At 37.7% G+C, this 17607-nt stretch overlaps 1 protein-coding gene across 1 annotated transcript; it reads right to left on the reverse strand.

Annotated features, from left to right (window-relative positions):
• Positions 1–301: 301 nt before the first annotated feature.
• On the reverse strand, positions 302–17459 carry LOC110446584 (ubiquitin-protein ligase E3B-like; the record flags this gene model as incomplete). Its single annotated transcript, XM_021491795.1, has 17 exons — positions 302–864; positions 1145–1237; positions 4262–4373; positions 5236–5418; positions 6127–6251; positions 6541–6678; positions 6975–7082; positions 8256–8354; positions 9297–9374; positions 9942–10061; positions 10423–10522; positions 11543–11657; positions 15340–15458; positions 15701–16031; positions 16333–16478; positions 16699–16811; positions 17403–17459. Coding segments are annotated over 17 exons (2229 nt in total), but the record flags the coding sequence as incomplete, so codon positions are not given.
• Positions 17460–17607: the final 148 nt, after the last annotated feature.

The following is a 17607-nucleotide window of genomic DNA, read 5'->3' on the forward strand; positions in this document are numbered from 1 at the left end:
CATGGAAGGTTGAACAACAGTTGTACTCTGACAGTGACATGGAGGGTTGAACAACAGTCGTACTCTGACAGTGACATGGAAGGTTGAACAACAGTCATACTCTGACAATGACATGGAAGGTTGAACAACAGTCATACTCTGACAGTGATGTGGAAGGTTGAACAACAGTCGTACTCTGACAATGACATGGAGGGTTGAGCAACAGTCGTACTCTAACAATGACATGGAAGGGTTATACACATCAGCACACACTGACTTTAGTTGTACATACTCTGACAATGGCATGGAAGGTTGAACACCAGTCGTACTCTGACAATGCCATGGAAGGTTGAACACCAGTCGTACTCTGACAGTGACATGGAAGGTTGAACAACAGTCGTACTCTGACAATGACTTGGAAGGTTGAACAACAGTCATACTCTGACAGTGACATGGAGGGTTGAACAACAGTCGTACTCTGACAATGACATGGAAGGTTTATACACATCAGCACACACTGACCGGGATCACATATTACACAGCCACACCCTGGCCGGGATCACATATTACACAGCCACACCCTGGCAGTCGTATCAGTGACTGAATAGTTGTACACGGTGACCTGGACTGCACTACAGCCATATACTGACAGGGACAAGGATGATTGAATACACAACTACTGTCTTGTGTGTATCAGGACAACTCAAAACCAGTGTTGGAATTGATAGCATATCGGAGCTTCTCCTTAAGTGTGCTGCGCTTCTGGTAATTTGGGAGTTTCAGGAGGTTGAAGCAAGTGGAAGAGGTTGGTAGGCGCCCCACAGGGTCTCGTCTCTTGATGTTGAAGAAACCCTTGAGGACACTACCCACTGTGTCTCCTGTGTCCTGTTAACATATAAAGTCAAATGACAGAAGTTGTTCAAATATCAAATCCTAACAGAATTACTTCCCCCTACTGAAAGTCTCCTTGAGGCTTTTTCTGGACAGGGTTAGTTATAAAACAACTTGAAATGGAGTTCATTGACCTGGTTGTCATTAATGTTGATAAACCTGGGGTACCTTTACAGCAATAATTACTGAACTTGAGTATATTTGTATGGTAGTTATTGACCCGACACATCTGACATAATTACTGAACATTGTTTCACATGAGATAGATATTTACCTGGTCGTCGCTGACCTCCACACACCTGACGGAGAAAGGCGGCTCTAGGTGGGCAAACCCTAGCAGCGGTGGTTTGGAGCAACTCGTCACAAACTACAGGAACAACAGGTTAATAAGTGGTAAGTGAAACTTGTAATATTGACATTTTTTTTAAAAGTTGTAAAATCACAATTTTTTGTCATCATACACTGAATGTACAATGTTCAATTTACACTGAAATCAGGTATCTACCTGTAGCTGTCAATAATAAAACAGCAGCTATTATCATTATGTTTAATAAAGCACAGCTCCTGGCCTGATAATGGACAGTTACAGGTAACAATTTTTTTTAAGCCACACCAAGAAAGTCTACTAACAATGAATGGTCTTGTACATTGCACATGTACATATACCCTGGTGACATGAACATATACCCTGGTGACATATACATATACCCTGGTGACATGTACATATACCCTGGTGACATGTACATATACCCTGGTGTCATGTACATATACCCTGGTGACATGTACATATACCCTGGTGAATACAAATGAATATAATCCAGAAAATGTCTCTAAAATCATCTACATTTCCAAAATAGAGACATTTTACTTGTACCTGTTCAATAAATTTACAGTACACATTCTTATATTAATGACTATAACTTAAGATACAGAAATACACCACTAAGCATTGTAAACACTGTTACAGTGTACCAGGGCATTGTGTAATAGGTAATAAAATTGGATACTGTGATTTAAATAGGAGGAAAGTCTTAAAGTGTCAAGTCTCTGAGAAAGAATGGACATTTTCAACCCTTTTCTTTTCTCTTTTTATATAAAGTTGAAAACCTACCTTTAGGAACAGTCCTTTCTCTTAGGAGGAGGATCAAACCTACCTTGAGGAACAGTCCTCTCTCTGAGGAGGAGGAGGATCAAACCTACCTTGAGGAACAGTCCTCTCTCTGAGGAGGAGGATCAAACCTACCTTGAGGAACATTCCTCTCTCTAAGGAGGAGGATCAAACCTACCATGAGGAATAGTCCTCTCTCTGAGGAGGAGGATCAAACCTACAATGAGGAACATTCCTCTCTCTGAGGAGGAGGATCAAACCTACCTTGGGAACAGTCCTCTCTCTGAGGAGTAGGATCAAACCTACCTTGAGGAACAGCCCTCTCTCTGAGGAGGAGGATCAGACCCACCTTGAGGAACAGTCCTCTCTCGGAGGAGGAGGAGCAAACCTACCGTGAGGAACAGTCCTCTCTCTGAGTAGGAGGAGGATCAAACCTACATTGAGGAACATTCCTCTCTCTGAGAAGGAGGATCAAACCTACCTTGAGCAACAGTCCTCTCTCTGAGGAGGAGTATCAAACCTACCTTGAGGAACAGTCCGCGCTCTGAGGAGGAGGATCAAACCTACCTTGAGGAACATTCCTCTCTCTGAGGAGGAGGATCTAACCTTCCTTGAAGAACAGTCCTCTCTCTGAGGAGGGGGAGGATCCAACCTACCTTGAGGAACAGTCCTATCTCTAAGGAGGAGGATCAAACCTACAATGAGGAACATTCCTCTCTCGGAGGAGGAGGAGCAAACCTACCTTGAGGAACAGTCATCTCTCTGAGGAGGAGGATCAAACTACCTTGAGGAACAGTCCTCTCTCTGGGGAGGAGGAGGATCCAACCTACCTTGAGGAACAGTCCTATCTCTAAGGAGGAGGATCAAACCTACAATTAGGAACATTCCTCTCTCTGAGGAGGAGGATCCAACCTACCTTGAGGAACAGTCCTCTCTCTGAGGAGGAGGAGGATCCAACCTACCTTGAGGAACAGTCCTCTCTCTGAGGAGGAGGAGCAAACCTACCTTGAGGAACAGTCCTCTCTCTGAGGAGGAGGATCAAACCTTCCTTGAAGAACAGTCCTCTCTCTGAGGAGGATCAAACCTACCTTGAGGAACAGTCCTCTCTCTGAGGAGGAGTATCAAACCTACCTTGAGGAACAGTCCTCTATCTGAGGAGGAGGACCAAACCTACCTTGAGGAACAGTCCTCTATCTGAGGAGGAGGACCAAACCTACCTTGAGGAACAGTCCTCTATATGAGGAGGAGGATCAAACCTACCTTGAGGAACAGTCCTCTCTCTGAGGAGGAGGATCAAACCTACCTTGAAGAACAGTCCTCTCTCTGAGGAGGATCAAACCTACCTTGAGGAACAGTCCTCTATCTGAGGAGGAGGATCAAACCTACCTTGAGGAACAGTCCTCTCTCTGAGGAGGAGGATCAAACCTACCTTGAGGAACAGTCCTCTCTCTGAGGAGGAGGATCAAACCTACCTTGAGGAACAGTCCTCTCTCTGAGGAGGAGGATCAAACCTACCTTGAGGAACAGTCCTCTCTCTGAGGAGGAGGATCAAACCTACCTTGAGGAACAGTCCTCTCTCTGAGGAGGAGGATCAAACCTACCTTGAGGAACAGTCCTCTCTCTGAGGAGGAGGATCAAACCTACCTTGAGGAACAGTCCTCTCTCTGAGGAGGAGGATCAAACCTACCTTGAGGAACAGTCCTCTCTCTGAGGAGGAGGATCAAACCTACCTTGAGGAACAGTCCTCTCTCTGAGGAGGAGGATCAAACCTACCTTGAGGAACAGTCCTCTCTCTGAGGAGGAGGATCAAACCTACCTTGAGGAACAGTCCTCTCTCTGAGGAGGAGGATCAAACCTACCTTGAGGAACAGTCCTCTCTCTGAGGAGGAGGATCAAACCTACCTTGAGGAACAGTCCTCTCTCTGAGGAGGAGGATCAAACCTACCTTGAGGAACAGTCCTCTCTCTGAGGAGGAGGATCAAACCTACCTTGAGGAACAGTCCTCTCTCTGAGGAGGAGGATCAAACCTACCTTGAGGAACAGTCCTCTCTCTGAGGAGGAGGATCAAACCTACCTTGAGGAACAGTCCTCTCTCTGAGGAGGAGGATCAAACCTACCTTGAGGAACAGTCCTCTCTCTGAGGAGGAGGATCAAACCTACCTTGAGGAACAGTCCTCTCTCTGAGGAGGAGGATCAAACCTACCTTGAGGAACAGTCCTCTCTCTGAGGAGGATCTAACCTACCTTGAGGAACAGTCCTCTCTCTGAGGAGGATCTAACCTACCTTGAGGAACAGTCCTCTCTCTGAGGCGGAGAAATCCTTATCGAGTACATCCCACAACCAGTTGATCACCTTGTGGTTGTTATGGTAACCACCATAATACTGTGTGTGTCGCCTACAAAATTCAAAGATTTTAATACTGCGTATGTTTTATTCAATATTGAACCACTTTTTTAATGAAAACCATACACTTGTTTTTATGACAAAGTCCAATTGGTCTTATAGAAAACAAATAGGTTCGACTATGAAGTGATATTCAAATAGTACCACTAGTTCAAGATTGTTGAAATAAAAGATTAACAAAATTTACATCAAGATTAAATATCCATACAAGATGCCAAAGCAGTCTGTATTCCTCATTTTGTATTTCATGCTGTTGGCAAAATTTTATCAAACTTATAACAAATTTGACTCATGTGACCCTGATTGTGGGTCAAGACAGTTTTTTGAAACAATTGTTAGCCCTCTAATTCACCAGGCAATCATCAGATATCAATGATGCTTCACCTTGGGCTTACATAGAAGAAGAATCCTTGTGACCTTGAATGTTGTTCAAGGACATTTATTTGAAAATAATCAACAGGATAATTTATCTGCAGAAGTGAATATTTTCACACATTTGACTTCATGTGACCTTGAATATGGTTCAAGGTCAATTGTTTGAAAATCCTAAGAGCCCTTTTACCCTGTTAACTACAGGCCAAATTATAAAACCATAGGCGTCTTTGTTTATTGGGAGTTGCTTGAAGATTTGAAAAATTTAACCTCTGTGACCTTGAATGCCATAAAGTAATTCATTTGAACAAACTTGACAATCCCTTACTCAAACAATCTTCAGGCTAATCATAATAAATTGGTATTTATGGTTCTTAAAAAGAAAAATGGATGCTTGATGGTAAAATGATGGATATTGCAACATCACATAAGCTCACAGACATGTGAGCTAGAAATAATGATTTTATATTTCCGCTTTTTACCTCAGGTCTCCGATGTCAAGGTCAGCATTATCACCAGATATCAACTTCTGAAGTTCTGGGGCAGAAAACATCTTCAGCCAATCAGAATTGATGACAGTCTTAAAGCCACGTATAAAAGCCATGGACTGTTCCTTGATTTGGCGGTACATACGGAAGTGTGCCATCAGATGGACATATCGTATCCTGACAAACAAAACAGTAATTTAACGAACAGATCCACAAGATGTGGAGGCATCTACAATATATAGGATCATTTATCGTAAATCAACAAATCAATATATCATGATTAAGACTGACGAATGCATCATAAATGCATTGTCACCAGTTAAACGGGCAGATACTCTAATAATTGTGTATGGTAATTATCCTCCTTAACCCTGCTCTAACAAGGGCGGTCTTATAGGAGGACTCAAGGTCAAGGTCATTCCATAGCAGGGGAGTATCTCACAGCAATGAATTATCTAGTGAATTATTATTGACTTGGCTGGAGGGAATTTCCCATGAACTCAATTAGTAGAGCAATTTATTGGTATTAATCAATCAGTACCATGCATGATTCCTAGAGTAGGCACTTAGGGAAGTGACCTTGGTTACATATACATTTCCATCAAAACATGGGAGATCTGACCATGAAAACAAGCATCATCATTAATTATTTAGGGCAGTTAAACAAAAAAAATGTTTTCACCTATTTGATACTCCAAATTTAAATACTTATCAAAAGTAAGTTATTTACAATATTTTTTAGCCAACAGATGTCCTAAATTCTGAAAAGAAAGAGGACAAAACTTCCTTATAATTGTGATCACGTGAACAATTAAAGTTGAAACAGAATCTTAGATACAAGTTAACATAAATCGTTTTATATCACTACCTAACACTTGTACCTACTTGTTTTCGTTAGTGACAGTGATGGCCTTGCCCCCTGGCACCAGTTCATGAGTCTCTATCCTCCCCATACAGTCCTCGTCGCAGGAGAAGGTCAGATCAAGGTCAACGATGTCACCATCGTAATGCTGCCATGGAAATACAGATAGTCCACGATAACAGACGAGTTGAAGCAAGTTCTATTGTTATGTATTTCTTTTCTAACCGAAAAAAAAAATACAATAGAAAAAGGATGAAGTGGAAAAGTAGAAAATCCTTCTGTATGAGGAGAACTTGTTAGTGGACCCCCAGCCTAGGACTTCCTAACACTGGTTGGCTCCCGAACCCTGCCAAGTGACTCCTTACAAGTCCCAACATATTTCTAAACAAATTGTTTAAGTGAATACTATGATATAATTTTCAATATAAACCTAATACCTTTGTGTAACAGAGACTTTTGGCAAGTTCTGGATCAAGTGAGGGTAGTTCATCCAGTGAACTGTAGGTGGCACTCTGCTGATGGCCAAGTATCTGTGTCAGGAAAAACGGCGCAAAAGGGACCTCCACAACGATACCCTGAAAAATGTACATGTATATCATTTCTATCGTTCAAAGAAGACAAACTTTTAATTGTTCAAAGGATAGTAATACAAAGTTTGTTAAATTCAATGAATCTGTAATTGTCCTAGATGGCCAGTACAGTGGCTGTCACTGATTAACATGGTAGACTTTGTCTCTCAGATCAGTTGTACTATGTAATTGTTGAGATCTTTATCCTATGACAATCTTAAGGGGACAGTTACACCCATAGTATACATCATCTAGGCCAACATCTTGCTTAATACAAACTCAACTAGAATAGTTATACCTACCTCATACACAGCCTTGGCCAACATCTTGCCGACAAACTCAAACAATGTGAGGTGGTTCTCTTGTATATGTGAAGTAGAGGAAGGGTATAGCTTCTGTTCACTTGTTACCTGTCAGTGGGAAATGTAACACACGTCAGACATACAGGTGTTAACAGGCCCTACTGTAATATTTCTATGCAGACATAGAGGTATTTAACAGGCCCTACTGTAATATTGCTATGCAGACATACAGATATTTAACATGCCCTACTGTGATATTTAACAGGCCCTACTGTAATATTGCTATGCAGACATACAGATATTTAACAGACCCTACTGTAATATTTCTATGCAGACATACAGGTATTTAACAGGCCCTACTGTAATATTGCTATGCAGACATACAGATATTTAACATGCCCTACTGTGATATTTAACAGGCCCTACTGTAATATTGCTATGCAGACATACAGATATTTAACAGACCCTACTGTAATATTTCTATGCAGACACACAGATATTTAACAGGCCCTACTGTTATATTTCTATGCAGACATACAGATATTTAACAGACCCTACTGTAATATTTCTATGCAGACCTACAGATATTTAACAGGCCCTACTGTTATATTTCTATGCAGACATACAGATATTTAACATGCCCTACTGTGATATTTAACAGGCCATACTGTAATATTTCTATGCAGACATAGTGGTATTTAACAGGCCCTACTGTAATATTTCGATGCAGACATACAGATATTTAACAGACCCTACTGTAATATTTCTATGCAGACATACAGATATTTAACAGGCCCTACTGTAATATTTCTATCAAACTTTACCTACTCACAAAATACATGTCCCATGTGAATACGTGAATATGTGACCTCTAGTTTGGGAGCTTCATGTTTCTAACTTTTTAACTAGAAAGTGCATGGGAGCTTCATTTTTCTAACTTTTTAACTAGAGAGTGCATGGGAGCTTCATTTTTCTTACTTTTTAACTAGAAAGTGCATGGGAGCTTCATGTTTCTAACTTTTTAACTAGAAAGTGCATAAGAACAAACCGTTTGAGTTAAAATGTTAAGTATCCTGTCCACCATCCTCAGGTGCAGAATTTGATCACTAACTGAATATCTGAGACTAATATTTTTTCAATAGTAGTCGTAGACTAATGGTATGATGTCGGCAATGGTGTAAAACTTCACAAGTACAGACACACTGCAAATGTTTGTATACATATCACCAAAACATTCTGTAAACACAAAACTGAGAAATAAGTAAAGCAGATAAGCGTTACCTTGAAGAGGTTCAGTGAGGGATCAAACACCTTGGTGATGGTTTCCTCCAGGAATTCCTTGAACACTCCGTCCTGGTCTATACCCGCCTCGTCTAGTCCCTGTTTATAATGATACCACACAACCAATCATCAGCACACAAGGGTTATTCTGGTAGAAAGGGATTGCTCAATCATACAAGTGTATTATGTGCATGATATCATCAAATCAATTTTAGTTGTGTTTTTGTGACAAAATGTTTTCTGAACATTTCTTGGAAACAATTAAATCCCTTCTGCGTAAATGAAATAATATTTACATCTACATTCTCTCACCGTAATACATAGAGAATGTAATACGTGTTACGAGACTAGAACACCATATGGTCATGCATTGCTAGCATATAACACCTTGGGCAGGAGTTTATCAACTTTGTCAGTAATAGCAATGTATATATGTAATAGGATCACATCACCGCTAAAACATCCATTGCCTAAATGAAGGTGACCTTTGTATACGGTTATCTCACCTGTTCGTTGATGACCATGACCTAGAGGTCAATAACCTCCTCTTTATTAGAGACCTAGTCCTGGACATCAACTGATGATTACCTGCCTAATATACTCATCACCTTACCTGTTCATTGATGACCATGACCTAGAGGTCAATAACCTCCTCTTTATTAGAGACCTAGTCCTGGACATCGAGTGATGATTACCCGTCTAATCAACTCATCACCTTACCTGTTCGTTGATGACCATGTCCTAGAGGTCAATAACCTCCTCTTTATTAGAGACCTAGTCCTGGACATCGAGTGATGATTACCCGTCTAACCAACTCATCACCTTACCTGTTTGTTGATGACCATGACCTAGAGGTCAATAACCTCCTCTTTATTAGAGACCTGGTCCTGGACATCGAGTGATGATTACCCGTTTAATCAACTCATCACCTTACCTGTTTGTTGATGACCATGACCTAGAGGGCAATAACCTCCTCTTTATTAGAGACCTAGTCCTGGACATCGAGTGATGATTACCTGTCTAACCAACTCATCACCTTACCTGTTCGTTGATGAACTTGACCCTGATGACCCCCTTCATAGCTCTCGCAGGTAACTGGGCCAGCTGTCTGTAGCCATCCTATCAACAAGATCATTAGTAACAACTGTAATCAAAGCCTAAATACACCAATACAATATTCAGAAATACTATAGCAACACTAAACAGTAAATTTGAGTAAACAGTGCTTTGGGAGGCTTTCGGCCACCTTGTGGAATAGCTTACCATCTGCTATTAGAAAGTCAAATACCCTGGCAAAAATTCAAGAAGGACATACAAACTCAACTCTTCATGTCTGCATTTTAGGCTCTTTGCACAGATGTCATGTACATACCACCCTTTATTTATTCATTTATGTGCACATTGAGATGATTATCTTCTTGCTTCATGTGTAATTGTGATTGTTTAACAATTATGACTAATACTATTACCCATATGTTGTAAAGCGCTTTAGAGTAATTTTACAAACTATTTAGGGCTCTATACAAATGTTGTATATTACTATTATTATTATTAATAAATTATCCAAGTCACACACAAAATGGACTCGGAAGATTGTGTGGAAGGATATATTACAATCATTAATAGGGTTAGTCCATTGTCACTTATTATGAGAATGTTATCAGTTAGTAGCCTTGGTGATGTTACCTCAACAACACGCCCCCTGTTGATGGTGATTAGAGTAGACTGGGGCGAGGCACATGCTGACTCTGTCAGACCCATCACCTCCTTTTCCTTGGTAACGTTACGCCGGAATATTTTCACCCTCTGTAAAGGATATTTTTTTATTGAAATGTTTCTGATTAAAAATAAAACAATGCCGTCAAACAAGATTTTTTTTTATCGTTACTTAAACCATTTCATACAGAGAAATCTGTAATCTAAAATTAAATTTGGAAGTTAAAAATTAAAGTAACCTGTAGTTATGAAAAAATATTAAGTCAATATTTATAAGTTGTCATAAATACCTACCTAAGACAATGGTGTAATATGATGGACTTTCTGGTTGTCATGACTACCTACCTCTGAGAATGGTATTATGTGTGGGACTTTCTGGTTGTCATGACTACCTACCTCGATCTGAGAATGGTATTATGTGTGGGACTTTCTGGTTGTCATGACTACCTACCTCTGAGAATGGTATTATGTGTGGGGCTTTCTGCATCAAATATACCGCAGTTTTTCTGCCTTTTTCCAATTCACTGATAAAAAGACTGGGCTTCACGTCTCTGTAAATAATCATCATCCATTTATTTCAAAAGCAAACAACACATAGTCCTATTCTGCAAGAGTGGACATTCCTTTTTGAATGAAATCAGTTATAGTTTTTTATTTGTGCCATTTAATATGCAGTTGAACTTTTTAACAAACAAGAATTACGCGTAATTATATGTGTCGCCTGTCCCGCTTTGTTAATAAAAAAGCATTTGACATAGTACATAAGGAAACGGACCTAAATGCAAAATCTTTTAAAGTCCAGAAATTTCAGGTTTTTATCCGAAAAAGTGCAGAAATCCATGAAATGTTTTAGAGTAGTAGGCTCTACTACCCATGATACATGTATGATTGAGGTTTGGTTGGTCTAGCTCTTATACTTTGTCAGAAAGAGCCTAATATGCAAGAGCTAAACGCAAAACCTTAATGTTGAGTTTTTTTCTATGTCCAGAAATTTGAGGTTTTAAGCAAAAAAATACAGAAATCGTTGAAATGCTAGTAAAGAGTGTAATGCATTCAGATATATAAGTCCCATGATACACCTATGACCCAAGTTTGGTTGCTCTAGCATTTATACTTTGTCAGAAACAGACTTAAATGTAAGAGCTAAACGCAAAACCTTAACATTGAGGTTATTTCTAAGTCCAGAAATTTGAGGTTTTTACCAAAAAATGCAGAAATCAATGAAATGTTTTAAGTGCAGTAGGCTCCACTACCCATGCTACATCTATGATCAAGGTTTTGTTGGTGTAGCTTTGTCAGTAACAGAGCTAAACGCAAAACCATAACATTGTTGACGACGATGCCGTCGTCGCCGCCACCGCCACCGTCGCAGTCGCCGTCGCCGGAAAAGCAACGCCTATGTGTCTTTCCAACATCCGTCGTAGGCGACACAAAAACAAAGATTATACCAAACGAAATGAAATGTAAATATATTAATTCTTTACTGCAACACCTTCAACTCTCATTTTTACTGTAAAGTCATTGAATATCTCATTTTTTCTTCTTCTTGAAATAAATAAAACCATCCTGACCTTATCAGCCAATGGTCCTTCTCTGTGTAGGATTTCCGACAGTCTCTCTCATACAGAATCATGAGTAGGACCCGTGCTGCTCCAAACATATCGTTTACACTGGCTGTCTGTATATCTACAACACGTGATAAAGGTCTTCACTACATCAAATAGGATGTTCATGGTTTTCTTAAAATTTGTATCTACGAGTTAAATGTGTTAGGCAAAAGTTTATAAACTATAAGTTAAATGTATCTTAGTCAGACAAGATTTTGTCACAAAATGAGTTACATGTGTTAGATTCAGACATGAGTTTGTTATCTATGAGTTAACTTTACCTCAGATAAGTGTTTGTTACTATGCCCAAGTCAGACAAATGTTTGTTACTATGCCCAAGTCAGACAAGTGTTTGTTACTATGCCTAAGTCAGACAAGTGTTTGTTACTATGCCCAAGTCAGACAAGTGTTTGTTACTATGCCCAAGTCAAACAAGTGTTCAATATCTATGAGTTATCTGTATCAAAGTAAATCAAGTGTTCATTATGAGTTATCTGTATCAGAGTAAATCAAGCGTTCATTATGAGTTATCTGTATCAGAGTAAATCAAGTGCACATTATGAGTTATCTGTATCAGAGTGAATCAAGTGTTCATTATGAGTTATCTGTATCAGAGTAAATCAAGTGTACATTATGAGTTATCTGTATCAGAGTAAATCAAGTGTACATTATGAGTTATCTGTATCAGAGTAAATCAAGTGTACATTATGAGTTATCTGTATCAGAGTAAATCAAGTGTACATTATGAGTTATCTGTATCAGAGTAAATCAAGTGTACATTATGAGTTATCTGTATCAGAGTAAATCAAGTGTACATTATGAGTTATCTGTATCAGAGTAAATCAAGTGTACATTATGAGTTATCTGTATCAGAGTAAATCAAGTGTACATTATGAGTTATCTGTATCAGAGTAAATCAAGTGTACATTATGAGTTATCTGTATCAGAGTAAATCAAGTGTACATTATGAGTTATCTGTATCAGAGTAAATCAAGTGTACATTATGAGTTATCTGTATCAGAGTAAATCAAGTGTACATTATGAGTTATCTGTATCAGAGTAAATCAAGTGTACATTATGAGTTATCTGTATCAGAGTAAATCAAGTGTACATTATGAGTTATCTGTATCAGAGTAAATCAAGTGTACATTATGAGTTATCTGTATCAGAGTAAATCAAGTGTACATTATGAGTTATCTGTATCAGAGTAAATCAAGTGTACATTATGAGTTATCTGTATCAGAGTAAATCAAGTGTACATTATGAGTTATCTGTATCAGAGTAAATCAAGTGTACATTATGAGTTATCTGTATCAGAGTAAATCAAGTGTACATTATGAGTTATCTGTATCAGAGTAAATCAAGTGTACATTATGAGTTATCTGTATCAGAGTAAATCAAGTGTACATTATGAGTTATCTGTATCAGAGTAAATCAAGTGTACATTATGAGTTATCTGTATCAGAGTAAATCAAGTGTACATTATGAGTTATCTGTATCAGAGTAAATCAAGTGTACATTATGAGTTATCTGTATCAGAGTAAATCAAGTGTACATTATGAGTTATCTGTATCAGAGTAAATCAAGTGTACATTATGAGTTATCTGTATCAGAGTAAATCAAGTGTACATTATGAGTTATCTGTATCAGAGTAAATCAAGTGTACATTATGAGTTATCTGTATCAGAGTAAATCAAGTGTACATTATGAGTTATCTGTATCAGAGTAAATCAAGTGTACATTATGAGTTATCTGTATCAGAGTAAATCAAGTGTACATTATGAGTTATCTGTATCAGAGTAAATCAAGTGTACATTATGAGTTATCTGTATCAGAGTAAATCAAGTGTACATTATGAGTTATCTGTATCAGAGTAAATCAAGTGTACATTATGAGTTATCTGTATCAGAGTAAATCAAGTGTACATTATGAGTTATCTGTATCAGAGTAAATCAAGTGTACATTATGAGTTATCTGTATCAGAGTAAATCAAGTGTACATTATGAGTTATCTGTATCAGAGTAAATCAAGTGTACATTATGAGTTATCTGTATCAGAGTAAATCAAGTGTACATTATGAGTTATCTGTATCAGAGTAAATCAAGTGTACATTATGAGTTATCTGTATCAGAGTAAATCAAGTGTACATTATGAGTTATCTGTATCAGAGTAAATCAAGTGTACATTATGAGTTATCTGTATCAGAGTAAATCAAGTGTACATTATGAGTTATCTGTATCAGAGTAAATCAAGTGTACATTATGAGTTATCTGTATCAGAGTAAATCAAGTGTACATTATGAGTTATCTGTATCAGAGTAAATCAAGTGTACATTATGAGTTATCTGTATCAGAGTAAATCAAGTGTACATTATGAGTTATCTGTATCAGAGTAAATCAAGTGTACATTATGAGTTATCTGTATCAGAGTAAATCAAGTGTACATTATGAGTTATCTGTATCAGAGTAAATCAAGTGTACATTATGAGTTATCTGTATCAGAGTAAATCAAGTGTACATTATGAGTTATCTGTATCAGAGTAAATCAAGTGTACATTATGAGTTATCTGTATCAGAGTAAATCAAGTGTACATTATGAGTTATCTGTATCAGAGTAAATCAAGTGTACATTATGAGTTATCTGTATCAGAGTAAATCAAGTGTACATTATGAGTTATCTGTATCAGAGTAAATCAAGTGTACATTATGAGTTATCTGTATCAGAGTAAATCAAGTGTACATTATGAGTTATCTGTATCAGAGTAAATCAAGTGTACATTATGAGTTATCTGTATCAGAGTAAATCAAGTGTACATTATGAGTTATCTGTATCAGAGTAAATCAAGTGTACATTATGAGTTATCTGTATCAGAGTAAATCAAGTGTACATTATGAGTTATCTGTATCAGAGTAAATCAAGTGTACATTATGAGTTATCTGTATCAGAGTAAATCAAGTGTACATTATGAGTTATCTGTATCAGAGTAAATCAAGTGTACATTATGAGTTATCTGTATCAGAGTAAATAAAGTGTACATTATGAGTTATCTGTATCAGAGTAAATCAAGTGTACATTATGAGTTATCTGTATCAAGAGTAAATCAAGTGTACATTATGAGTTATCTGTATCAGAGTAAATCAAGTGTACATTATGTGTTATCTGTAAATCAAGTGTTAAATACCTATGTTCTAGTTATGCCTGAGTCAGACAAGCCTCTGTTTCCTGTGATGTAACTACATATAGCTCAGTAAAATAATAATTTGTTGCCTCTGAGTTTTGTATGTCTTAGTCAGCAAGTGTTTGTTACCTCTGAGTTATCTATGTCAGAGTCAGCCAAGTGTTTGTTACATCTCAGTTAACTATGTCTTAGTCAGCTAAGTGTTTGTTACCTCTGAGCTAACTATGTCTGAGTCAGCCAAGTGTTTGTTACCTTTGAGTTAACTATGTCTTAGTCAGCTAAGTGTTTGTTACATCTGAGTTAACTATGTCTGAGTCAGCTAAGTGTTTGTTACCTCTGAGGTAACTATGTCAGAGTCAGCTAAGTGTTTGTTACCTCTGAGGTAACTATGTCAGAGTCAGCTAAGTGTTTGTTACCTCTGAGCCAACTATGTCTGAGTCAGCTAAGTGTTTGTTACCTCTGAGTTAACTTCGTCATATATAGTTGACAAGTGTTTGCTACCTTTCAGTTGACTATGTCGGAGTCAGATGATAAAGTGTTACTTACGTGATAAATGTGTTTAGTCAAACAAGGAATTTGTTACCTATGAGGTTGTGCCAGATGAGGCGAAACACAAACAGGTTGAGGAATTCACTCATCTGCATGTAGTCCATAGGTTTGAATATCTTCTGTTGTTCATACATCTCTATGTCATCTAAAGTCCTGAAAACCATACCAAACACTTTCTGATGAAATCAATATTCTACAGATTTATAGAGTCTAATTATCATTTATTGACACCATGTCAAAATGACAAGGAACCTTTCTGCTTTTTTTCCCAAGCATCAAGTTTTTTTATTGCTAGTCTAAAAGTAAAACCCCATATATGTATTTCTTGAATAACTGTTATGAATACATTGTGATTATTGTTTGTTTATTAATTACAAGAAATCCCAAACACTTACGTGATATAGTGACTGGCAGCCTCACAGAACACTGTGAGTAGACTAAACACAGGGTGAATGGTGGAGTTTGGCGCCTGACTAAGAAGCTCCACGAATGTCTTGAGCCCACAATTGGGACCCATGTCACGTAAGAACTTCCACAGGATTGGGAGTAGTACGTCATTATAACTCAGTCCTCCAAGGATGTCCAGTCGCAGCTGTGATAACGTGTTGATAGTTGTCTGATAAAGGACACATGGCAGACATGTTGACATCGCTATGGAACTCTCCAGCTTTATCTTCGTAGAAGATTTAGAAGAGGAGGCTTTGTCTAAAACTCGCAGTACTATATCTAGAACAAGAACAAGTTCACAAGGTGAGTTCCTTTTCCTACTCTGTTTATGGTCAAATAAATATAGTAAGGGGAGAGAACTCTGGTAAAAAAGACAAGCAGGATGAGCAAAATATTTTTATTTCATTGAAGATTTTATGTTAATTTGACTTTAAACCATGTATGTGCCATAATCTAGCCAATGACAGGTCACAAAACATGAGGCAGATGAAATATTTATAGGGAAGTAATTTTTTCCCTATTTCCAGAGGTTTTGTCAATATGTAAATTCCCCAGAAACATAAAAGGGAGGAGGACTAACTTTTGGATGGTGTAGAAGACTTGCTGGTCTGTTTCTGTGTGTCCACCTCGACGTATGTAATGAGTTCTAGGAACAGCAGACGTATCATCTTCTCACACCACAACAGCTGTAGCTGCTTCACGACGTACGGCATCGCCGCGTGGAGGCTGCAAACATCAACTTCACCAATTAACATGTGCAACTTAAACAAATAGAGGAATTATTCATCCCATCTTGAAACAAGAATAAGAAATGAAAAATTGTAACCTTGGGAAGTGCTTAACTATGTTCAGATTCTGATTCCGAGTGATTTTATCGAAGTTTTATATATACAAGATGGACATAAGAACAGAAAAACTCTGCAATACAGGAATGGACATAACTTACCACTGATCGGTGTTCTGTGAAAACCAGCCAAGGACTGGATGCCAGTGGGTCAGGTTGGACTTCTTGTTCTGAACATACAGCTTACAACTCTCCAACAAACGGATCACAACCATCTGTAGCACACAAACAGGTAGGAGTATTATAACTTCAATTACCGTCCAAAATTATAGTACTGACGTTAGGAGATGTTTCTTTGTGGAAATCAAGGATCTGATATCTTTGGCTAATCAGGAAATTTGAGGGAATCAAGGAATATCTTTAAAAGATATGAATGACAGAGTTTCTATGTTACAAGTCTGCCATCTATAGCTGTGCACCATTTTTTTTTGCTTTAAACATCTTAACAGATTGAGGAGCATTAAACAAATTGACAATATCAACAAAAGATTAAAAGGGAGGTAACTCAATTTAAAAGTGTGTGTATGCATTACAGCTTAAGCCTGCTACATACCCATGTATCTAAAAACAAATTCAACATTTATAGTGTAACTGTTTTTAACTAAGCAAAAAAAACCAGTATCTAATATATTGTTTGAGTTAATTGATGTGATGGATTCCCAAAACATTCATAACTGGCTCTACTGATAAACCAGCTAAATCTTAGTAGGCTAAGGATTGAAATCACTTATAACAGAAGAAAACTCCCTGATATGGGAAAAAACTTCTTGTCCGACATGTAATAAACCTCGAATTTATCTACTTACCATGAAGCTCAATGTATTCTCAACCAGACCCTGTAATATAGAAATAGTCGAGGCATTTTATAATATCAAAGATCACACAAAGTCAATATCCAATGAACAAATTTGTTTTTATCTAATATATCATTTTTTTTTTTATAAATCTGACACACAAACTTCTTTAATACATCATTGTATGATAATTATCACAACTTCAGGAGTTCTATAC

Source organism: Mizuhopecten yessoensis, unplaced genomic scaffold (assembly GCF_002113885.1).
Source record: "Mizuhopecten yessoensis strain PY_sf001 unplaced genomic scaffold, ASM211388v2 scaffold2809, whole genome shotgun sequence".
Classification (NCBI taxonomy): Eukaryota; Metazoa; Mollusca; class Bivalvia; order Pectinida; family Pectinidae; genus Mizuhopecten; species Mizuhopecten yessoensis.